The sequence below is a fragment of the Chaetodon trifascialis genome, chromosome 13 (assembly GCF_039877785.1).
Source record: "Chaetodon trifascialis isolate fChaTrf1 chromosome 13, fChaTrf1.hap1, whole genome shotgun sequence".
In the NCBI taxonomy this organism is placed as follows: Eukaryota; Metazoa; Chordata; class Actinopteri; order Chaetodontiformes; family Chaetodontidae; genus Chaetodon; species Chaetodon trifascialis.
In genome coordinates, this window is record NC_092068.1 from 20,519,810 (window position 1) to 20,545,025 (window position 25,216).

At 40.7% G+C, this 25,216-nt stretch overlaps 1 protein-coding gene across 4 annotated transcripts in view; it reads left to right on the forward strand.

Annotated features, from left to right (window-relative positions):
• Positions 1 to 2,153: 2,153 nt before the first annotated feature.
• Positions 2,154 to 25,216, forward strand: part of cep170aa (centrosomal protein 170Aa) — a 40,007-nt gene continuing 16,944 nt past the window's right edge. For 3 of the 4 annotated variants that reach the window (XM_070977098.1, XM_070977099.1, XM_070977101.1), the window contains exons 1-9: positions 2,195 to 2,302; positions 12,599 to 12,658; positions 13,024 to 13,160; positions 16,276 to 16,365; positions 17,803 to 17,881; positions 18,103 to 18,161; positions 18,305 to 18,530; positions 20,486 to 20,620; positions 24,564 to 24,737. In XM_070977098.1, the coding sequence (XP_070833199.1) occupies positions 13,056 to 13,160; positions 16,276 to 16,365; positions 17,803 to 17,881; positions 18,103 to 18,161; positions 18,305 to 18,530; positions 20,486 to 20,620; positions 24,564 to 24,737 (868 nt within the window). In that variant the 5' untranslated portion in view covers positions 2,195 to 2,302; positions 12,599 to 12,658; positions 13,024 to 13,055. Of the gene's footprint in view, positions 2,303 to 12,598; positions 12,659 to 13,023; positions 13,161 to 16,275; positions 16,366 to 17,802; positions 17,882 to 18,102; positions 18,162 to 18,304; positions 18,531 to 20,485; positions 20,621 to 24,563; positions 24,738 to 25,216 lie in introns of all 4 variants that reach the window. The other variant, XM_070977100.1, reaches the window with a different exon arrangement.

A 25,216-nucleotide genomic window follows, 5' to 3' on the forward strand; every position in this document is an offset into this window, starting at 1 on the left:
TTCGCTAACAGTGGCACGAGCACTATGTACCTCCTCCAACCGCCAACGCCCCTCCAACGGACGGGAAGGTTCAATTTGAGGCACGGAGTCTGCCGCAGTAACGGCATCGTATAGTAAATGAGCCCATAATTCCATACAGAAGATCAATACGTAACTCTGGGAAAGCTAGACGTTTAATACAATCAGCTTATATGTTATCAATGGTGTTTGAAACACTAAATTTTAAAATAAAAAAAACTTTGCTATCCATCAAGGACGCAACCGAACTTAAAACAGACTAACAAAATGTGAATGCAGTGTTGTTCAAAGTCAAAGCCTACAATGGCTAAATCACAAATGTTACTCACAATCAAAATGTTATAAGCGTACACAGGGTGAGGTGTACAGATCGAAAATAAATAGCAAACATAAACTCCGCCTTGCTAGCCGGCACTTATGAAGATTTAAAACGAGTGCTTCACGCCGACGGGGAGGGAGCGTCATTGTGTCATTGTGCCGGACCGACTCCGGGTGTGCACTGTTTGAAATTTTTTGAATGGTAAAAAAAAAAAGATAGTAATAATATATAACATTAGGCCAGTGTCTTAAGCAATAATTTTAATGGGAAGATATATTCAATACAAATCATTTAAAACATGGATCGACTTAATTTAATTGATTAATCGATGGCGTATTATAGGACGTTTAATTCTGAGGCTTGCCCAATCACCTGTAAATGCAAACAAAACATTTGACTTACGATGATGGTATATTGCGATCAAGTTGTTTAAAAGCTCTAAAATTAAATCTCATTTAAAAAGTGATGCACATTTGAGCTAAGGATTGTGCTGCAAAATCCTCATTAAACTTGACTGTTTCTTCAGTCGTTTTGTTCCTGGGAATCCTCGTCCATTTGAGCTGCACAACATGCAGCAAGCGCTGCTTTCATTTTCAGCAAACATATCATATTGCCAGCTGCGCAGCCCAGCTGATGCCACAGTAACGTCAGACCCTGAAACGTGTCCAGCGAGTCCAGGAAACCCGCCCACCCGGTTCTGGGTGACATGGACTTCTGGTCGAGTTGGAAGCATCCATGGCTGGAAGTGTAGACGCTGGCGCTGCTGAGGATGAACTGTGTCAAGCTGGCCAGAGACAAAACTGGGAATTCCGGAAATTGCGAGTCTGCTTTCAAATTAAAATGTAGATGTTTGAAAATTAGGTGATGCATTTGTAATCCTCTTATCCAGTGTGTGCACAGTGATGTCGGCTACTCTGCCATCTGTAGAGCTTTTTTTTGTTTTTGTTTTCTTGCACTTCTTCTGCCGTACACTGCGTATTTCAGTAGGTTGTATTTCATACTGTACAATTTATCACGATTTCATGAAGTAGCGTTGCAGCTTCAGCTGATCTCTTATAGTCCAATCAGCATAATCATGCTAGTTTGAAACCATTTGAATACATGTTCATCTTCACTTGTGTAGCCTACTTCAGTGGATAGCCACGCACTGACCCTCCTTTTTTTCCTGATTCACGGTTGCTGCTGATTTAACTATCAAGAAATCAAACATAGCATGACGATGATGTACTTTTACTAAAGATACATTTACAAATTATTTTCTGCTCAATAACACTGTTGTTAATGTTGAATGAATGAATAAATATATAAATAAATAAATAAATTAGCTATGACAATCTTATTATTGTCTTATTCTTTCCGAACATTAGTACAAAGTTTTGAAATTATTTCTAAATGAATTGTTTCATTATTAATATGGTATACTGTACCTTTGCATTTATATTTTTTTTATAAACTTGCAGTTAAGCTGATCAATAGCTACTCTCCTCTATAAAAGGGACTTTACAAGAAACAAAATAAACTAGATAATAATAGGTTAATAAAAATAATATGTTTAATGTTTTTTGCCCTTACTATCGTGTCACTGTTTCACAGGTGCTCATCTCGTCCCACAGGGACGTTGAACTGCATTTTTCCTAAACCTGTTGTGACATGATTAATTGTGCACACGGTTGCCTAGGTACACACACCGCTTAGGGGCAAACCACTCACTGGCACATCTCTGCATTTCGTTCGCTCTGACTTTATTCTGAAAGATAAAACAGGAAGTCATGATTTCCATCTCTGCTGCTTGACGCTTCTTCCAGGATGTTGGTCCGTTCGCCGCTAGCAGGGAGCAGCGTTATTGCTGAGCAACGGAGGGGGAGAAGGCCGACGCGCAGAGCCAGATTGAACTGCAGCAACGGCAGGGCTGGGCGCTCCACATACGCACACCTTCAACAGCAGCACACAACAGAAAGGAAAAGGGTATGTGAGGAATACATTTCACTTTTATTTAGCTAACAGTACAATACACAGGCTAGCTAACATAGGCTTTTTGCTAGGTAGTCGACCGTTAGACGCGCGTGAAGTTTGCGGAGGAGATAAATAGAAAGAGTCGCTTTTCTGCTTTTCTGCTGCCCATCTATTGATGACAGTGTGGGTTTTCACTGTTGATATAATATTTTCCGAGGTGGCACGGAAGATTTTGGAGCTTTTCTTGTAATTCTAAAACGTAGATTTAAATTTATGTATAAAATTTGCTAAAGTAACGGTACATACTCTCTTATGCTTATAACGGCTAAACAAACTGGTGTGAGTCCCTGTTGGCTAACTGTATGGCTGCTGTTGTCGGCAGCAGCATGACCAGCCTGCCCTGCTCCGCCTTTGTAAAGCGACACAGCCTCGCCACTTTGCAGCCCCTGAAAAACACCGGGCACATTCGCCCTCTGTGCTGTTAGTATTTGCGTTTGGCCTGCTTTATTCTGTCAGTTGCATCCTTCTGTAACCGCACGGAGGCTATCGAGACAGGATGCTCATCAATGAAGGTCGGTCACAATGGACGCTTTGTGTTTATCTCATTGGAAACATACTAATCTCGGGGTCCTCTTTGAGTTTTTGTTGTCTGAAGGGTAAATTATACGTGTAGGAAATTTACTATGTAGTGTAGCTGCAGAGTGTTTCCCGATGTCGGATCCCCTGCTCTTCTTCTGTGTGGGGGCTTTGTTTTCGTGGGGCAGATGTAGCTGGCCTACATGCATCCGCTCTCTTTGTGTTGAGTTTGATTTTTGCTGTCATCATCACATAAGATGCAAAACTCTTGGAAATGGCAAAAGATGTGCTATAACTGCAGTACAGTGTCTTTATGTGTGATATGGCTCATCATACACCGACAAAGATCTTTAAGATGTATAATTTGCATGCCCCATACAAAGAAATCCATGCAAAATTATTATTGTTTATTAGGTAACAGACTGTTTTGAGAAATGGGTGAATTTAGTCCAAATGCTAGAAGCAGATGCATGGCAAATATCAAAGGTACACAACTGGTTAAAACATATGCAACCAACATGTTCATAGCAGCTGCCTTATTGTATTTGTTGATCTTGATAACTTCCCTTAATGGCATCTAATGGCATCAAAGGTATCAGTGAAGGCTGCCTTGCATTCCAGGTCGGGGTTTATAATGCAGTTGGCTGTCCACATACTGGACTGATGTGTTCTTGTAAGGCTGGAGAGCTATAGGCTGCACCTCAGCGAGTCTTGTTAGTCTCCTCCTCCTCCCTCATCTGTAATAATTCAAATTTTTTGGATTTGAGCCATAGAATGTGCGGATAATACCATCCAGTCCGGCTTTGCTCCTCTCCTTTCCTTTCCTTTGCCTTCCTTCTTTCACTCTGCCTTTTTCCGCCTCTTTCCTGTCCTCTCCGCAAATGTGGTTACCAGCAGGCTGGTTGGCTCTACAGGCGGTTGCATTTTTAAAAACTGTGTCAGTGTCACAGGGCGGAGAGGAAGCAGCAGCAGCAGCAGCAGCAATGTCCTACCTAGACTGCAGCCCAGCCTGCCTCCATATGTGTCCACTTACACAGTTACAGTGCAGAACACAGGCAATTGTGTAAATGGATAGAAATAGTGCTCTCTGTTTTTTTTATTTGCTGACATTTTCTTGTACTGGTTTTCTTCTGAAAAACAGGAAACCTCAACAACATATACATCACTACAGTCACCAAGCTGCCCGATTGGTAAATTTGGTAACACTGTACCACTGTCATAAGTGGGCTATTAACTGTATACAGACAAAATAAACCGAAATCCTGCTTTTTCATTTTCTGCAGCTTGCTGTCTCATCTGTCCTGAATGGCTTGGTCCCTCAGGTTCAGTGTCGTAATTCTTATGATGGCCAGTGAGCAATGTGTGCATGTATTGTAAGGTTGCTCTCGGAAATATTAACCTATTTTTTGTTCTGGACTATGGTTGGGGTTGAGGTCTTTGTTGTTCGGCCTGCCCACAGCCATTGTGTATAGTAGGAAGTTTAGGAAGTGAGTTCATTTCACTTCAGTGTTCTGGGAGTGTTATTTGTGACTGAAAACAACATATCCTGGAACTTATATTCTAATCTATTCCACTCCGTTCAAGATGTTTTTAAAAGTGTTTTTGTACCGGGGTGTCTGTGTCTAAAAATAGCAGTGTATCTCAGTTGTGTGATCTGCTGGAGTATAATGTTGAAAGGGTTATGAGAGTCAGATAGCTTTGCCCGCTGAAGCTCCGGTTTGTGTGGGGAGTCACAAAGAGAGACATGGGAGGTGAGTAGAAAAGTCTGCGGTAGGAAATCTTGTAGAGGCAGCAGAACAGAGCAGAAAACAAGAAAAAAGCTTGACACAATTATATATATATACATAATCATCAGCCTCTCCCATGTTATGGAACAGCAAGGGTGTGTCTGGATTTATTTCTTTTTTCCGCGTTTAACTTTTCAAAATGAAAAATAAAACAGAGTGACCTTCACATCTGTTTTGGGGTGTAACACACTCCCCTCTGAATATCCGGTATTTTGTGCTTCTTTCCACTGCAGATATTGATCTTGTATTTGGGCAGTTTCCATTCTCATCTCTTCCTATGCCAGGCTCCCCCTGATTGTCCTGTTATGCTAACGTTGATGGGTTTTTTTCCTCCTAAGTGCCAGTGTGGATTTCAGTGTGAGAGAGTTCACTATTTTTGCCCGGTGCTGAGGCTTCTGCTGTGGGCCGCATAAACATTGGTGCCATAATCAACGTGGCAGGATTGGTCAAATACTAATGTTCCTGTTAGAGGGCCACTGGTCAGTCATTATCTACTGAGCAGGGGCCACACAGGGCCATAAGAGAACCCCCACCCCACCCCACCCCACCCTTTGATGTCGGGCTATTTTACTTCTTAAAGGTATTTATATATTAAGAGTGATTAATAAAACAGCTAATATTCTTTTTTTCCCTTTTCTGCATAGCTGTGATCTAGTAAAGTGCTGCCGCTAACAATTATTTTCATTTTTATTTTCTTGATTAAGTGCCTGTTCGATAAAATGCCAGAAAATTGTTAAAAATGCCCATCACAATATCCTTAAGGCCAAAGTGACATCTTCAAATGATCATTGAGAAATGGATGTTTTGTTTTTGCTACAAAAATTCTCAGTAAATTGATTATCAAGATAGTTTAATCAACTAATTGTTTCAGCACTAGTGTAAAATAATATATTGCTCATTTTGATGATTAATTCAAGTTTGCATACTTTTTTTCTTCATATTTTCTACTGCTCCCATGGCCCATTGAGAAATCTGCCTCCAGAAATGAGTGTATTTCAGTATTTTTTCTGAAAAATGTACTGTTTACACGCTTCTGAGAATTTGTCACATGCACTGAAAAAGACTATGCTGCAGGGCATGATCTTCATCAGTGCTCTTGGATTATTAATTATCTATTTTTCATTATCTCTGTATCAGTACGGGAGCTTATTCAGAGTGTTGGATCTCCCCCCATAGACTCCACAAGAATAATAACGTTCTCAGATAATGTTCAAGGGCAGGTCATGTTTTTCTCTACAGTCTTTTACAGTTCTCAACATCCGTGAAGTGTAAATGTCCATATGTAGGTCTGTAGGTCATGTGGAACACAGGGGTCACTGAACATGTGGTGGGTTTTTGTCTTAAGGCTAGGGGTGTGCTGGGTTGTGTATGGTAACAACAATGAACAGGCTGGACGGATGCTGGCTAAATGGAGGTGTTTGCTTGTTTGTTCCTCTCGCCAACTGCTCATGTGATGCATGTGGCCGCTTTTCTGCACCATATGGTCTTTTCTGCTGCATGGGACACTTTTATTCACCCACATGCTGCATGTGCAAGCCACATGAACGCACATAAAACCATACATACACATGCACACTCAAGTTTCTGCAGATTTGAGGTACTGTACTGACATCGTAATGATTTATGATCTCCCTGCATGGTGCTGTTATCCTGTCGGAAGAGATTAATGTTGGTTTATGGTGGTTATCTGGCTGCATAAATTTTACACTATTCAAAGTGTATAATTCATTAGCATGAATTATGTTTCTTTGTTACATTTCTGACATTTTAATTGAAATTTTTAGTTTATTGAAATTTAAATATAGTACACTTTTTCTTACTCCAATGGCAGGATCCAGATTTACAAAAGCATGGTGGGGAAAGTATGACCCACTTGAGTCAAATGTTAAGATGTCTTTCTTCTCATGTTCTCATACATCTGACTATGTTGTTGTTGTTGTTGTTGTTGTTGTTGTTGTTGTTGTTGTACAAGTACGTGTGAGTGAGCAGGAGAAAAAATGGCAAATCATGTAGCTGATCACTTAGTATGGATGCATGAAAATGTTCTTCCATCTTCATTCGTAAGCTTTAGGAGCACCCTTAGCTGGGCTGCTGTTAAACTACATTCTGCCTGAGGTCACTTATTGAGCCTTTACCTTAACAAACCCAAAGTACAGACATGCTTATTGTGGATTTCTGCCTTCATTTGTAGTTTTTAGGTTTTCTCTGAGGAATTACTTTGTTGAGAAAGGTTCGAGCAACTTGACAAGAAAAATGTTTAAACAAGATTCTTTTGAAGACTCATTCAAAGGGGGTCCCTTAAACTGATTGGGGCTAGCGAGTGTTTTACCCTGCGTCTGCTTTTCTTTATTTACAAGGAGAGGTAAAGTAGGCCAACTAGATTCACATGTCAAATGGAATCAAACGTTTTAGACTGATATCCCCGGAGCAGCCATAGCGTTCTCCTGTGCACCTCCTTAATTTTAGACCAAGAACATCTCGTATACGCTGTATTATTTAACTGCTATCAAACAAAGCCTGACTGCCCTGTAGAGCTACTGGATATTTACTGGTCATGCAAACACCTAGAGGTCAGTGTTTTAGCTTTGACACAGATATGCTCGTTGTCACACATGGTACTTAGTAAGTTGCATGCAAGTGTGATATGCAATTATCATTACTTTAGCAATTAGTATCATAAGCATCATCATTTTAAAATGATTAAGGTCATCACCCAAAGAGCAAGAAAATATGTCTCATTTAACTGACAAAATTATGATTCAGTTTGTTCTAAGTGTCTGGTAAACCTTTATAGACATCATAGAAAAAGTCCAGTCTCTCCTTTGGCCTAAACAATAGATTGTATACCTCCTTTTCTGTACGCTTTCATGTTTGTAGATCTACAGTAGACTCAGCCATTAGAGACAAGAAAAACCTTTTGTCTGTGTGTTTGTTTGTCTGTCTGACCAGAGGTTGCTTGGCTGTCTCGTCTTGAGTCTGTTGCCTGGTTTGTTCTTTATACCCCTCAGGGTCTGGAGGCTTCCCTGCTCACAAAACATCCCTGGGGTTGCAAGACAGATTCAGTCTCCCTCGTCTATTACGTATTGACATACTGACCTTACATGAGCATTTTCGAGGGAATAGGCTGCTGCTTTTCTATTTGTCTTGTGCTTCAATGTACTTTCCTTTTATTGGTTTTATTTATACCTCCAAGGCGCCTGCTAGCACCACATACCCCTTTTGCTCTTTTTTTTCCAGTTTTGGAAAGCTACAATATTGATCGCAATTTTTATGCCAGAAGCTGAATTTCTCGCCTTACATAAATTGTTATTCTGCATGACTCCTGTTTTTTTATTTTGGCAACACCTTTGGTACTAAGCCATCTTTGCTGTGGTGTTTTCACACTGCACTTTCAAGAAATAACTTCACAATGAGTCAGAGTGCCACGTATCATGATATTCTCCTCAGGTTTTGTTGCCAGTAGAGTTTAATTTAATGCAAATCACATACCAGTTCTTTACTGTAGTTCAGCCAAGGGGGCTGTTGCTGCTCAACTACAGGGTGCCATTTATGAATGAGAACAATCAGCGTTTGCTGCTGTTGTAAACATTAAATGCATCACCTGCCTTCTGCAGTTGATATCTCCAGGGAAAGGCCAACCAGACATGAACGTTCAGAACACAAAATTCCTAAAAGCTTTTCAATTGAATCAGTGAGTAGCAAAATATAATATTTGGCAAGATCTTTCTGTCAAAAAGACTTCCCTTAGACACACTGCACATAGGGTGTGACGCAGCCAGACATGGTTTTTACTTAATGAGTTTTGTAGAGCTAGCATCCACTGGTAAGTTTTAATGCAGCTGCACTGAGATTAAGCTATATTTTTACAATGTAGGCAGACAACCACACCCTTGCTAGGGCTAAGTTTGGCTCCCATCATAAGACCACGTGGAAATGAGTGTGACGACAGTATGAGTGGTCGCTCTGTGTCTGCTTGCCTGTCTCTTTCTTCCCGGCTCTTTCTCTCCTGCTGTCTCTTTCATTTTGGTTTGTTTAGCATGTGTTTGCGTAAATCTGTGTATGGAGGCTACACACAGCAGCTGTCAGTGCGGATGATGCGGTTTGATTCAGCTATCACAGTCACGGCGGTGATGTGACGGGCAGGGAGGTTAGATAGAAAAAGCAGATGAGCAGTGCTGATGGTTACCCAGCTGTTGCATCATCCCGGGATGCACGCTGGAGCCAGATGCTATGTGGAGAGCAGCAGCCACGTGTTGCAGCAAAGAAACAAATAAGGTGATGACAGTTAATAAACTGGCTCTCATTGACATCACTTCCTGTCCTCTCACAGTCTGTGATTGGCTACTTTGGAGTGGAGGGAAGAGATTTGAATTGTTGAACAGACAGAGGACAGCTTATATAACAGTTTGCAGGCGAACGGAAACATAACGGCAAGAGCGATTAGTCACAGCCAACAAAATCTGATTATCCAATACTGCTTTGTAATCACCCTGTATATTTTATATGTCTGAACGTCTTATTATATAATGTATGATAATGGCAGTGCTCAAACTCTTTTGCTTCAAATTTACCTTTTTGTGAAAGTTTAAGATGATTTTCCTCATGATAATGTGATTCAGTTCCTTTGAGATGTGTATGAGCAGCCTCGCTGTAGGCACATGGCTTTTCATACCAGAAAGTCATCAAATCAACATCAGATGCACATCAACTCAAAAGATGCGTGAGCTCTGTCCACCACAGGAAGTGCTGTGCATGCTTCCTGTCTTCACTGCCATCTCCCTCAGACAAAGAATTCACAGTCATCTTGGAATAATCCTGTCCTTTCACTCCTTAATTCTGTGTGCATGTGTGTATGTGGGGAATAAGTGCAGGTCTGGGTGTTGGGGAATTCCTGCCAAAACCATGAGGTCACTTCTTCTCCTGATTAGCGCCAGCAAGAATTTGAGTTGCTGAAACAGTGGAATGGAGATGAGACAGAACCACACAAAACCCAGTGTCTAAACACTGAACTTGTGTATTACCAATATTTAGAAGCAAACATGTTTGCATCTCCTCTTGCTTTGCATGTCAAATGTTATATTACATGTGACATTTATTGCTGTAGATGTAAACTGTCAGAAGTAGCAAACAATGAGATAGAGCAAAATGGATGGATTGATCGTTTTACCCATATTACTAAAAACAAAACAGAACAGTAGTTTCATTACTGATTACTCTGTGGGGGCCTATGAAATCCATTTACATTTTTTTCAAGATTCCTGTGTGCAACAATTTGATATTCTTGCACATAGCAAGAATTGATGCTGCACAATTTAGAATACACTTCAGTGTGTGTGGTCTCCTAGGAGCAGCGTTGATTGTAAAGTGTGACAGCAGCAGGAAGGAAGGACCTGCGGGGTCTCTCCTTCACACACCGCAGGTGCAGCGGTCTGTCACTGAAGGAGCTGCCCATTGCTGTCAGAGCAAGATTAGCCATCATCCTCCTTTCTCCCACCACCTCAACTGGGCCGAGGGGGCATCCAAGGACAGAGATGACCTTCTTAACAAGTCGGTTAAGGTTAAGTCCGTCAGCAATCGAGATGTTTCTGCCCATTTGAGAGAAGGCTTCATTCGGCTTAGGCGCTGTGAAAAAATGGTTGGGAAAACCCAGATTTTTATAAATTGCATCTTTGCATATTTGGCTATTTATGTGATATTACAATATCACAAAAAATATCAAAATAGTTATTTTCTGTTGATCAGTTGATCAACTAGTTGTTTTTTCTGTATTATCTGGAGTAACAAGAACGCTATCTTTCGCTGTTGAATTTCCTGATGATTATTTTCCAGTACTGTGAGCACCACACGTTTAATTCCATTCACCTCCCTTGTATTGAGATGGAGGCAGAAATCCCTGATATACATATCTCAAAATCTGGCCCAAAGAGAGTGAGAAAATGAGTTTTTTGTAATTTGGGAAAGCTGATCATTTAACAAAAGCACGTAAGGAGCACATGTTAAGCAGACAGCTGTATCTCCTTCGTCAGACCTACCGCTGCATTCCTCCAGCTGTGCCATGTCTTTCATGTGTGATAGAAAGAACGTTTTTTAGCGGCACCACACAGGCTGGTATGCATCGTATTCAGCCTCCTCAGCCACATTCTCATTAACCTTGCATTCTGCTGTGAGTGTGTCGTGGTTATTGAGACGGCAAGCCTTCAGATGCTTTGGTTACAGTGGGGAGTGGAAGCCACACATAATTATAGTGTATCGTCAGTGCTGCTGTTGTTCTTTGTAGGCTTTCTCAGAAAATGTGTGTTGTTCCAGTGTAGCGTCCAAATGCAATGTTTGTCCCATAGATGACATACAAAGAGCTCAAACAACTGGTACTGCAGCACAATGTGTACATCACAAGCATGAGATACTGAGTTGGAATCTGGCCAGCGATGGTTTTATTGGATATGAGGAAATCTCATCTTGCATTGTTCTCCCATAACTCCGAAGAGTTATTTTAGTGAAGGATGTAGAAATTTAGTTGTAATCATTGTTAACATTTGATATAATAATAAAACCCTAATTCTTCACTTGCTTTAGGGATCTTAGTATTTATAAAGGTCTGGTCAGTTTTGGACATAACCAATCTTGTCAGTAACCTTCAAAGATCCTCCCTTGTCTCTCTTTTTATGTCACTCTTCACTAACAACTCTATAAAGAAAAAACTGATGTAAAAAATATGTTAAAAATACCTAACTATGACAGCATGTTGCAGCACATTAATTATATCACAGTACTTTGCAACTCAGTCTAAAATTCCCTCATTAAATGTTCTACACATCATGTAAAGTGTATTATATGTATATATCAGATATTCTGAGATAATGCTATGATGAAAATCCCTTTTACACCAGAGACAGCTGTTGCTTTGGTGCAGTCATGTTACAAACAGCGCTGTGCAAGGAACTGTCAGAGGTGTGCAGTTGATTAAAATTTTACCCAGGGGATTATTGAGTTGGTATACCAAGTACTTATAAGGTCAAGTGAGCAAGCGCTTAGCTCAATAATCTTTAATTCCCTCTCTGATGGGCTTTTCTTGGCACTTTCTACACACGACAAAGCTCCTGTTATTTTAGCACCATTGGAAATTGCCATGAAAAGCATCCCTTTTGAAGCCTGTTCCATTTTGAAATAAATCATTATTAAAAAATATTGAAATTGTCTAAACCACGGTAGTAGCTTAGACATTATGGTGTAACCAAATGCAGTAGAGGAGATAGATTCTCAGCTTCTCTCTGAGAGGCTCTGCTCTGTGACAGTGTGAAAAATTCAATTATGAAAAGGTGCATTTGACTGCTAAATTTCACTGCCAGTCACTCAGTCACAGAACATCAATCCCAGCAGCCACTCAACCAGCCATCAACCAAACTTCTAACATGCTCTTTAGAAACCAGCCATACAGATGAAATCCCAGTCAGTTAGTACTGTGTAATGTTTTTCTTCTAGGCTTGGGCAGTTAGAAAGTTAGAGTGGCTGGCTTTGACCTCCTTTCAAGCTCATCTGACTGAGAGCGAGGGGAGGAGGTAGACTGGAGGGAAAATAAATGTCCTGCTGAGGAGGCCAGCCAACATTCCTACATCACTTCCTCATCTAACATCTGGCAGTGATCAGGGCAGGGAGAGAGAAAGAGAGGATGCATCTTACTGGCTGGCTTAGTGTTCATTTCCAGGCGTCGACAGTGAGGCATCACATTGCAAGACCGCCCACTCAACCTCATTCCCCCTACCAGCAAAAGAAAATGAAGCAACATGGAGTGATTTGATTCAGTGTCTCTCTTCCAGTGTTTACACATTGTCTGTGACTTTACTGTCTTCCTTCATTGCTCTTTATATTAAATTACATGTGTTAGCCTGCGTCTCTGAGTATAAATGAAACATTAAGAAAAAACCTTTCCTTGTTTCTCCTTCTTTAGGATGGCCTAGCTGTGTTGTGTTGTTGGCAGTCTATCAGCAGTGAGCTACCTGGACCAGAGGTGTGTAATAGAACTCACTATTTTCCAATACTTAAAACTTCTTACTTATATATGTATTATATTGATGCCAAGATAAGGCGAAAGAACAGTCGTCAAATCTTAGAGCCACAGGTGTAAATATAATATTTTTCTTTCTTCTAAAAATGCTGTTATTTATTATTACTGTATTTATTATTATTATTATTCTTAGAACTGTTCCAGCTGGTGTTGTATTTGAAGAATGGCTCTTTTGTAGATATTTCTATTATGATGTGATTACAAATGTGCCAGTGTATCATCATTTGAAAGCAGTTTTACAGCTGTGGGATCCAGCTTTGTTTATACAACTACACATTAGCTGACATGCTGCTTATTTGCTTTTGTAGGTGTGTACCAGAGGCAGCAGCAGGTTGCAGAGATGAGTGTGACCTCCTGGTTCCTGGTGAGCAGCGGGGGAACTCGTCACAGACTCCCCCGGGAAATGATCTTTGTCGGCAGGGATGACTGCGAGCTCATGCTACAGGTGAGAACGCTTTACACACCAATTTCTCCACTTACAGCAGCTTTAATAAACCAGATGTAATTGCATTTCCTCGTCTTTCCTTCTGTATAAAGTTCTGCCTTTAGTAAACAGAGAATGGCAGTCTGATAGCAGCTCAGTCTGAGTAAGTTGCTAAGTTTTATGATAATTTGATGACCAGTAAGCACACAGAGCATGACACTCATTAAGGGGTTCTTCTCAGACATATAAATAACCTACTTACCTCACAGTGTTCGGTTTTAGAAGCTAACTGTTTACTGAGTCTGACTGAGTATACTACAAATGAGCCCCCAGTGCTCATACTTTTGCTCTTGCAGTAGTAGAACAAGTATATATGCCTTCATGTTGGTGAGTGTGTGTGTGTGTGCAGCTGTGCATACATCCAGGGAGACCATGTGTATGCTCATGTGCACCACTCTGGTCACTGTACTATTAATAGAAAGTGGGGCAGATACCTCCTGAGTTAGATCTTATCTTGCTGGGTCTGTTGTAGTGGGTCGAGGGTGCATCCATGGCAGCAGTCTCTGTTATGACATTACATACTGTTGTTGATGTTTTTATTGGTACCAGTGTTTAGCCTGTCAGTTATGTTGCTCACACAGTTTGAATGAGGATCACACACATTGACCTGAGTTTTGGAATATAGTGAAACACAAACTGTGTGCGCCCTCCTGGTGTCACATAGAGACATGCTTGCATACAGAAATACTTGCTGTTCTGCTTCTGTTCTTGCTTTCGATCTTATAACATAATCCTCCATCTATTCTGCTTGTGGTGAGTTTGTCATGGACAAATGAAAAATATTACTTATGAAGACATGTTACAGTTAAAGACAGTTTCACTGTGTCTAAAGTTGACCGTGCTGCCCTTTCAGTCTGCTGATTGCTGAGTTTTTATTAGTTTCCAGCTGGCCTGAATCCTCTCACAGTCCTGCTCTTTGATGAGAAAACGTAGGAGAGAAGTAATATGTGTCGTTTATTGAAGCATGTACACTTTTTTCATACGTATTCTCTGATATGTCTCAGATGACCTGAGGATCTGCTGTTCCTGCATGTGTGCATGTATGTGTTCTGGCATTCTTACCCTTGTGATGTCTTTGGAATGATAGAAAGATAGGGGAAATCTTTCAAAGTGAAGATTTTTTTGGCTGTGTGTGTGTGTTTTGTGTAGCTGCTCACAGTTGTCCTCCATGTGACTGCTTGATCAAGCCAAGGCCTCATCACATGGCTAAATGATAAGGCCTGCTTGTGTCATGCACCACATAAAACACAAACACACACTCATGGACAGAATATGAAACTTCAAGTGATTGTATGACATAAGGCTTATCACACTGTAACTTGAGTGGTCTGAGTGAGTGTTTTGTAAATGTTATGGTGTCATCTCACAGAATTCTCCAGCAGCTTGGCTTTTTTTTCCACCATCACACACGTATCAGTTGTGCCAATTCTAAGCTCTGGCCTAATGGTCAGAAGAGATTCTTTATTTATTTATTGAAAAGGAGAAGGAGTGTAATAAATACAGGAACAGTCTCCATGATGTCAGCCTGAATCATATAATATATTTTTTCCTCTGGGTAATAATAAACTGGATATAGAAAAGTCAGTGAGGCTGTTGGAGTTCTTCGGTCTCTTCTGTCTCATAGCTCAACTCATCTGCAGTGTGCATGTGTGTGCGTGTGTGTGTTTCTTGTTTCCTTGATGAATCAAATTTGACTCATGTCTTCATCTGTCCCTCTTCTTGTTCTCATTTGTCCCTTTTTTCACTCTTTGCCTATATGCACAAGATGCGTTTAACTCCTGGAAGCACATTTTGGGAAAGTTTTTGTATTTGCTCACTTTAAATACTTCAAATGTAGGTACTTTGCTGACACTCACTTTTTAGTTATGTTGAGCTACTTCTCAACACACCTGTATTCTAAGTTGCATCTGCACACACTCAGTTGGTCAGCAGTATGTCTGTGTGTAACAGCAGGACTCCGCTCTATCCTGTGGTGTGAGGTACAACAGGCAGCTCAGTTGGTTTCTATCCTGTTTGATCTCTCCTAATCTCACTGATGTGATCTCTTCCATGGCTGGCTTCAGCATGAGTGTGCAGTTCAGGTGGCTTTTTGTTTGAACAAGGGGGGTAATGAGTTTAAAGGAAGGATACGTATGAGAATTGAACATAAGATTCACCTCACAGAATCAGCATTGATTGACTGCAGCACAATAACCTAAATCTTGCCTGGGTCTCATTCTGGTTTTGATCATTTTCATTTAATTTTAATATTAGAAGTTCTATTAGTCTGTTAACTGACTTGTTAGGTGGATCAGTGTATCTTATCTGAATGGCGTTCTAACAGACATTTGGAGACTGCAGCAAATTTGCTTATCAGTCAATGCATACTTCTGGATATGTTTTCAAATTTCATGACATTGATCCACTAAGAGGGTCAAATTCCACAGTACATTTCTGAGGCCTGCATCATCTTTTTTCATCGTAAGGAAGGTTGCGGTGCTGGAAACAATTTATTGTCGAAAGAGCTGGTAGGACACTGCAGAAAATCAATACTTTCACCTCCAGTCCTTCATTGTTCCGCTGTTCTTCTCTTCTTCTTTATTGGCCCAGTATGTGGATACATACAAGGAATTTGAGTGTTTTTTCAATACTCTCAATGTACTTACATGTACAAAGCTGAACTGACAAAGTTAAAGAATACACAGGACTATTATGTACACAAGTATGCGAAATACAGAGTGCAATACAGAGGCTGCCATCCGTGGCGCCGTCTTGCATCAAGATATCATACATACTGTAGTAACATTGAGGCTGCTGTCAAAATACATTCTTGACTTTGTATGCTCATACTTCCACAAAGATTTAACATAGCATAGTCTGCTCCAGTCACACGCAGCCCTGTAATGGTTTGTGTGAGAAACAGTTGATGTTCTGCAGCAGAGCAGCACAGATGAAGAGTAAAATTAGTAATCCCCTTTGTCTGTTAAGAAATCTGGACAGATGACATCTGATCTTCATGACCAGGTCTTAATAATCACATCAAGTTCAAGACTGTAACCACTTGACTAATGCTTCATGTGTATGTTTTTGTTTGAAGTCCCGCAGTGTGGATAAGCAGCACGCAGTCATCAACTATGAGGCTGGGACTGATGAACACAAGGTCAAGGATCTGGGCAGTCTGAATGGGGTGAGTACACAGACTGAAATATGCAAAACAGAGAGAGGTTAGGACAAAGGTGAAAGGGAGAATGCAGACAGGACAGAAAAGAATGGAGTTTGAGGAGGGTGTTGGGTGAGGAGAGATAAGGGAATGCGTTTAACCAGGTTTAGAGGGAGATGGATCAAGACCTACAAAGACGGAGAGAAATCGAGATACAGAGGGAACAAATCAAAGACATTCAAGGTGAAAAACCTCAGTGTTGAGATTCTGAAAGGTTAGAGGTTAACTTATTATTTGGCGGTCAATAGGACCTTCTATTTTTCTGCTGCTAATCAATCTCTCTGTCAATAAAGATTTTTATCTGAGGTCAATTGGAATCTCAACCTAATTATGCAAATCACAACTTAAGGGCTCAATCTTTGATCCAACTATAAACAAAGGGCCACTAAAGCTCAAAATACAACCTAGATGATACATCCAACCCTTTGTCTGTAATTTTAAAGGTAATTCTGCATCATAACCTTGAGCAACACACATTAACTCTGTATTTCTCTCATTGTAGATAAACTTAATTTCTCTCTTTGACATTGTAACTCAGTTAAATTGTCCACATGCTGTTAGTCATATGTAGTGATTAGCACTCAGTCACAGCTCACCAGATTGGACACACACTGTATGCAGCTTGCCCCTCACATCCTCTCCAGCTGTCAGACAGGAAGCCAGAGTCAGAGTCACTTCCTGCTGTGTCATTAACCATCCAGCTTCTTTGGCTGGATTCAGAGGAAGTTTTCTTCTGCTGAGTCAGTGGATATATAGAGATTTGCCACAGTGGTGAGTAAAAAGCTGGTTTGGTCACTGTCCAGTGACCATTTACTGTGTTACTGGAGGTGTTTGGTCACTGCTTTGTTAAGCTGTCATGAACTCACCCCACTAGAGGGGAGAAAGGAATGTTTTATTACAACAGCAGTGCAAGTATGATAGAATTTCATTTGCAGTTCAGTGACACACGATCCGTCTCAGAGCTGCATAGCAGGAGGAGGGGTGAACGGGTGGAATGGGAGTGGGAGAAAGAAAGAGATGGAAGAGAAAACAGTCATAGACGTGCATTGTCATGCTTAGGCCTGGCTGTGCACACTGATTTCAACTGTTCACCATGGCTTCATGCATAATAGAATCTCACTAACCACATGCAAGTTTAACATTACTGCCTGGCAACTGTTACAGTCTGCTAATCGGATGCCTTGGTGTGGTGTTCTCTTCCTTTATTGTCCAATTTCTTGTACGTGAAAGCATCTTAGAAATAAAGATTTTAACTCTTCGCATTCACACATAAACTATAGTTGAATATCGTCGAATTTGCGTTAGTTGAATTTGTGTTTATTCTATGTTAATGTAACTGTTTATTGTTACATTTGATTTAAAATACCACCTTGTATTTTGTCTTGCCTTTTCTTCCCTCTGCAGACTTTTGTAAATGATGTCCGCATCCAGGAGCAGATGTACATCACTCTGAAGTTGGAGGACAAGCTGAGGTTTGGATATGATATCCTTTCGCTTGTCTGATCTTTTAACCTCTTCAGCACGTCACACATGCACCAGTGGGTTCATCCTTGCAAAAACATGTTGAACAACCAACTCAAGCCCCAGTATTATTATTTTGATTCTTACGAAGATACAAAATCTTTTACTGTCTACTATGTAAAGATAATTTAATTTACATGCATCATAATTGTGGCCAGTATTTCTTTAACCTGTCTATCTCACATACCAACCTGTTCACGGTGGTGAGAGGAGAGCTCACTGTGCCTGAGGAGGCTCTAAAGGTAAGTAAACACACACGAGCACAAACACACACACAATATGTACCCTAACACACACCACCAATCACCAGTGTTCACCATAATACACAGTTGTCTTATACTCCTTAAATCTCCACCTATTGTTTCATTTCCTCATCTCTCTTTAGCATGAAAAGTTCACCAGTGGCCTCCAGCTCAGTAAGAAGCCGTCCAATGGTGAAACCACTACCACCACAACCACAAGCAAGTCTCCCGCTAAGACACCAACAAAGAAGTCCCCCAGTGGCAGCTCCCTAAGGCCAGTGGAGAGTCGAGCAGCAGATGGGGTCACTTCCTCGAAAGAGCCACACACTAAACCTGTGGACACTCACAAAGCAGAGGAGAGGATAGGAGGTGAGAGACAGATCATAGAGGAAATTGTGATAACTACTACTACTACAAATGTGAACTGTCTCAGAAATTACATGAGAACAGCTGACAGTGTTGCCAAGCAACAGTAATCATTCCAGCCCTTGAGGCTAATGTTAGCTCGCTGAAGAATAGACAACCTGTGTCGAATGTGATTCCCCAACCTTTATCTTATCTAGACTGGTTTAGTCTTCTGCTTTGGTTGTTTTTCTTTTCCCTGCAAAACATTACTAAAGCAAGTTGTTGCACCATGTCACGAGATCACATGAGAGAGATCAGTGGGGTGGTGCATTGTCACAATAATCTCAATAATATTCTGTAGCGTGCGTGATACACCATTATTTTCAAATCTTGTATGTGTTCATGTCTGAGATTAGAGAAAAAAAACATCTGTGAAGTTTCTCCATGTGCGTGATTCAACCTGAATTGGTCAGGATTTTAAAACTCGTGTAATCTGAGCCTAGCTTTTCAGTGTATAATGGCTTCATTGCTCTATATTAATCTATAGAACAGTATTTTAAATACTGTGTGCTAATACACTGTAAATGCTAAAATGTCACAGCTTCAACACCAATTCCAAGAAATTGGATGTATTGTGATTTTCTGCGACCTCAAGAGATCAGTCTTTGTTCTGCATTCAGGCACTATAGGTGGAGTCCTAGTTCACATTTGTACAACACAGAAACCTGCAAATTACATCACATGGGTTTTTAAGAAGCGTGTAAGCTTTTTAGGATGAAAAAAAATGCATATTTTCATCAAGAATGGGTTAAATTGTATGGTGGGGTTTTATCTCAGGCCAGTAGGGGGTGGGCATGGTCACCAGGCAAAGGTCTTAAACCACCACATCAAGATGTAGTTGCTTTGTTTTAACATAGAAGTGGTTTAGGTCTGAGGGTGTCCATAATATTTGCTATCACTGACCAGGCTGGAGTGCTAGCGGGGGTCTTGGTTAAGCTCCTGATGTTGAAACAAGGCCACATGGGGCTTGTGTTACTGCACAGATTAAGCAGTAACAGGGTCAGAGTGTGTTCATAATGCAAACCCATATGCCAGCACTACTTTTCTTAAAATGCTCTAACATTCACAGGCAAGCACATACATTTTCACATTTGGACCAAAAACAAGCAAACATACACATACGGTGTTTAATGACACCCCTCTCTGTGGTTCTGCGGATGTGATCCTGCAGTGTTACTACTGTAATACTGGACCTCACCCAGATATTATATACCTCACAGTGGGCATACATTCAGTTGCTTTTCTGTAGAAGACCCCTTTTTACGTCCCGCAATTTGGCAAAGAGCACCTGTAATTATCTAGATATACTGTGATTACACTTACATAGCTCAGGATAAGGGGTACTTAAAAGACCTGTAAAGGAAGAAGGTAAAGCTGTAAGAGGTCAAGACAGGAAGAGGCGTCCTGTGGGATGGTGCTACTCCAGTTCAAATCCAGCTGGAGACCTTTGTTGTATGCCAGCGTGTTTCTCTCAACTATGTTTCCGGGCACTTTTCTCCCCTGCTGTCCAATTTAACAAAAGAAGTTCCTGCAGGATGCTCGTCCCATGTCAGCTTTTATTCTTATGGAGACAGAGAGGCAAATGGAAAGTCCCTCTTTGATATAAGCTGCTTGTGTCTGAGAGAGAGATCGAGACAGTGTGCACGTGTGTGTCCATCCTGCTAAAGTTCTGAAAATAGGTCGGTGGTGCAAGACCTGACCAGAGAAGAATTAACACACAAACTCACTCATACACAAAGAGCAGCTGGGTTCACTTTTCGCATCATGATACAATGAACAGTTTATGCCAGCCGCACCAGAGTATGTGAAGTACGAAATAAACACCTTGAACATGGCAGACCTCAGTAAAAGCTACATTAACATGTGCACTTTCTGCAAGGCTTTGTTAAAATGTGTCTGCGTTTGTGTGTCTGTCTAAGGGGACGTTACAGCACTGCCTCGTGGGACCCCCCTGTACGGCCAGCCGTCTTGGTGGGGGGATGGGGATGCAGATGATGAGAACTCCTTCAAACAAGAAAGCAAGTCCAACAAAAAACATGACAGCTCCATTTCAGGTAGGACATATTCTGATTCCAACTACAGTACCGTCACACACACTATCCCCTTCTCATTATCATTCAAGCATGCAGTGCAGAAAACAATGGACACAGTGGTTCAAATGTTGGACAGTTGTAGCCATGTGTGATGTGATGAATCAGTAAAAACAGCACAGTTAACATACCCACCATCTTTACTGTAGCTTGTGCAGAAAGTTACAAATTGCAGCATTTCTTCGTATTTGTATGTTCAGCAAAAAGAAACCAGTAGAAACTAGTACATTCGGTATATACTGAATTACTGTATATGCTATTTGATATGCCATACATGAAACGCACTGCTAAGTTGAATCATGCAGTGCAGGTTATTTTACCTTAGTAGTGAAATAGAAGCTTCATCTTAATGCCTTCTAACTCAGTTTGTTAGAGGGCTAATGGCCATCCAGACTATATGTTCGTGTGTGTAATGATGCATATCCAAATGCACACAAAGGCTTTTATCAAAGACATTTCATGGTCGACATTTATACAACACACAAACATGCAAGTTACATTACATACGTGTTTTTAGGCAATGTCTAAGCACTTCACAATGGATTTCTCCTCTAGGAATACACAGTTTCACAAAGAATAGGTTCATTTAAGTGTGGTGGGTTTTATCTCAGGCCAGTAGGGGGTGGACATGGTCACCAAACAAAGTACTTAAGCCACTACATCAAAATGCAGTTGTTCTGTTTTAACATGAAGGCGGTTTTTGTCTGAGGGTGTTCCTAATATTTGCTATTGCTGACCAGGCTGCTGTGCTAGCAGGGGTCCTGGTTAAGCTCCTGATGCTGAAACAAGGCCACATGGGGCTTGTCTTATTGCACAGATTAAGCAGTAACTGAGATGCGATGTTAAATTGAATCTTGCAGTACAGATTATTTTATTTTAGTAGTGAAATTGTAGCTTGATAATAATGTCCTCTAACTCAGTTTACTAGAGGACTAATGGCCAGCCAGACTGTCTGTTTGCATGTGTAACAATGTATATCCAAGTGCACACAAAAGCTTTTTCAGGGCATGTGAGTATGTGTGTTTGCCTACAATGTGTGTGTTTATCCTGACAGTTGGACTGGGGGGGATCCCGTTAACTGGTGGTGGATAGTCAGAGTAACAGGATTAGAGGCTACACCAATGGTAAAAGAGCTCAGCGATGCAAAATCAGTCTGTGCCAGGCTGGTTTAGTGTGGACCAGTGTAGTCAGAAGGAGTGGGGGGAGGTTAATCATACGCAAACACTGGAGCAGACTGAAGAGTCCTCAAATCTCTCGTCACATCTGGATGGATAGTCTGGCACCGTCTTCACCAGCCTAAAAAGGAATACTTTGTTCATCAGCTCTTTTAACAGTTGGATATTTTAATTATTTCTTTGTTTTACCATGCAGGGGATTTTAGCAAAGAATTGTTCTGTCAGAGTGAGATTAGAAAAGACTGTCATTTTGGAGTAAATCTTTGGAAGCGTGGCAGGGTGATTCGAAACCCTAAAAGCTTTCCAAAAAATCAGCAAATGGGATTGGGTACTTCAGTCATGGAAGTGGGTGAGTGGAAGGCATTTTGCCCTCTTAACGCATTGGCTTTTTGACTGCGTCTGGATGTTGTGATGTTGGTTTTGTTTTGTGAAGCAGCACACTCCGGGGGTTGTTGCACAGTCTATTTATGTAGGTTACATGGACTTCAGCATCCGTTAAAGATCCTATCAGTGCATGCGCTTTTAAAATTGTATCAGCACACCCTCTGTATCTGCTTTATTAAACTTTTAACATCAGATATAGCAGTGAAGGGGAAGTGAAAGAGAAAACGAGAGGTTCAGGGCAGGAAGCGATTTTGTTGAGAGTGTGTTTTTGTTTGTCAGTTAAGTTTAGTGTGTGTCCTTTTCTCCTTCCCAGTGAATAGGCTGTGTTGTCAGAGCCCCCTACCCCCTTCCTTGTGTATTGTCACTCACGCCGATTGGGTTACACCATTGCACCAGCTCCCCCAATCCTCCCAGCCCACACACACACACACACATGCACACAGCATTCAAACAGGCCGCTTTCTCACTCTGTGCTGCTGCGATCATTAGCTAACCACTCTAATTCTCCGGTAAGTATTGCTCTCAATTCCATATACTTTGGCTAATGGAGCTTGTAAAGGGCTTTTCATTTGAATCAACTTTTTATTTGTGTGACATCCACCTACCTTGCCCTTGCTTTATTACCTGTGGCTTTTTTAAGAACTATGTGGTCAGTTAACTCTCTTTAGCTCTTAGGTACATTAGAATTTGAAGCGAGAGGTCAGAAGCATTACAAGTTATAAATGGATTGTTGTGTTAAGTTTTGCCAGATTTATTTAAAGTCAGCCACACTTATCTCATAGCAAATGTTCTGGAAGTGTGCTGAATGTGCACGTGATCCAGGGTGATCTTTGTATGTAGTAACTATAATGGAAAATAGTAAAGCTGATTCTACAAAGACTGCTGTTTTTGCATTTATTTAGCTTTACTTCAAGCCAACAAAAGCAAATCCTGCAGTCAGTGTTAGTTTGAACTGTACGGTCTTTACATGAAAGGCATTAAACTCATTCATGAAGCTCTTAACTCCACAGACGTGTCTAGGTGCTTCCCAGACAAGTCTTGTGACTTATGGTGACATCAGTGGAAGATGTGATAGTTCACACATGTAGTCGCACTTACTGCATATGTGAGATATAGGAAGTTGAATCAGTTCATCACAATTTCAAGAAAGAAGCAAATACAGAACATGTACTTACTGTAGTTTTTTTTACCTGTTTTCCATGTTTATTTTTGGAGTTGACAGTGAGTGTGAATGGTATGTGAACACTGTAGTAACTGTCAGATGAAAGTTTTGATAGACTTGTTGGAGTGGTATTACGTTCTCAGTAACGACGTGTTAGGTGTTAAACATCATTAACATGTTTGATCCCGAGATCCTAATATTTGCACACTTCAAATCCATGTTGTAAATCTTCCCAAACTTGCAGAGCTGCTTATGCTGGCAACCACAGATCTTGTTCCAAAGATTAGTCCAAAGAGATTCTTTAATCCTTCAGTTTAGTTGATAACACTGAAGGGCAAAATAAGCCCTTAAATTCAGAGATTGTGTTGTTTATTGTTCATGAGAAATTTACTCACTACTTTCTTTGCTAGTAATTATATTCTGCAATGTCAGTTTCTCTATATTGCTTCTTATTGCTGATTGCCATATGCTATTACGTTTGCTCTCCAGAAATGAAGCAGATGGCCCCTCTAATTTCTGAAAGTATCATTTATCATATTCAGGACCCACAGAGGCTGTGTTTGTTAATTTGAACAGACGACAAAATAAGTGCTCCATATTGTGAGTGCCCCGGAGCAGATTTGAAAGACCTGTACCAGCACTTTTTGTCCTGCTTGGCTTACATGACTGCGTGTTTGTGTGTATGTCTTAATGAGAGACAGAGTGAAAAAGAGACAGACAGAGACAGAACATACAGTGTGTGTCTTTGTAGTATTTGTTGTTTATAGGTCTCCATCCTCCCCCAGAAGGAGACAGTAATTCTGATAAATCGTAAAAAACACACTTGCTGAAGAGAGGACCATGATTGAATTGGTCCATTTTAGGCCTAGCTTAGCGTTTTATTTTTGACTTTTGATGATTAATCCCCTGTAGCATCAGGATGTTATGTTATTAAACTAACAGATGCTCAAGATTTAGACAGAAGCTGTGACAGACAGTTGCATTAGTTGTACAAGAGTGGCTGTTCTTACGACAACTCAAAACACATCATATAGCACTTTTTGTCATGGACATTACACTGTTTTGTAATACATGTCATATAGATCCGTTATATATAACCTGTTTCAATGTTTTAAAATAACGCTTATAAATATCAGAGGTTAAATCATTAATCCTAGTAACATCTTTACATGTTTTTCAACCTCAGACAGCAAAGAGGCACGTCGAGGGGAGAAAGCTAAAGAGGATAGCCTTCATGCGTCCTCCGCCCACGATTCCAGTTACTTTGAGATCCCTACCAAGGAGGGTCATATGGCCAATAACGGCATCCATGAGATTCCCACCAAGGACACAGAGGGCACAGCCACACACACCACTACAGGTGAAGGATTCATTTCATGTATTGTGATTTATTGTAAATAAAAGTACATGTGCATGTAACTTTTGTACTACTGGACTGAAGATGTGTGGGAAGCATCCATACTTTTGAAGCTTCCTTGCAGCAACGTCCATATTTGAAGCATTATCGTCCACCACAAGCTCATTTGTTTGGCTGATATTGAGCTTCAGGTGCTTGCCATCAGTCCTCTGTACACCTTAGTCTCTAAGTGAAGACAACAATGTTAATTTGAGACATTAGTAATTGTATATTTGCATTAGAATTATTGTACACATCAAGTCAGCTTTTCTGAAAAATGGGTTACATTAATTTACAGCACAAAAAAAGGAAATGACCACAGAGTAACAGTCATTCTGAAACAAAAAATATCAGCTGATTTGATCATATGATGTATATTTCCATGAGTTAATTATACCAATAAGTTACAGTTACACATTCATTTTATTGAAGTGTATCACCCT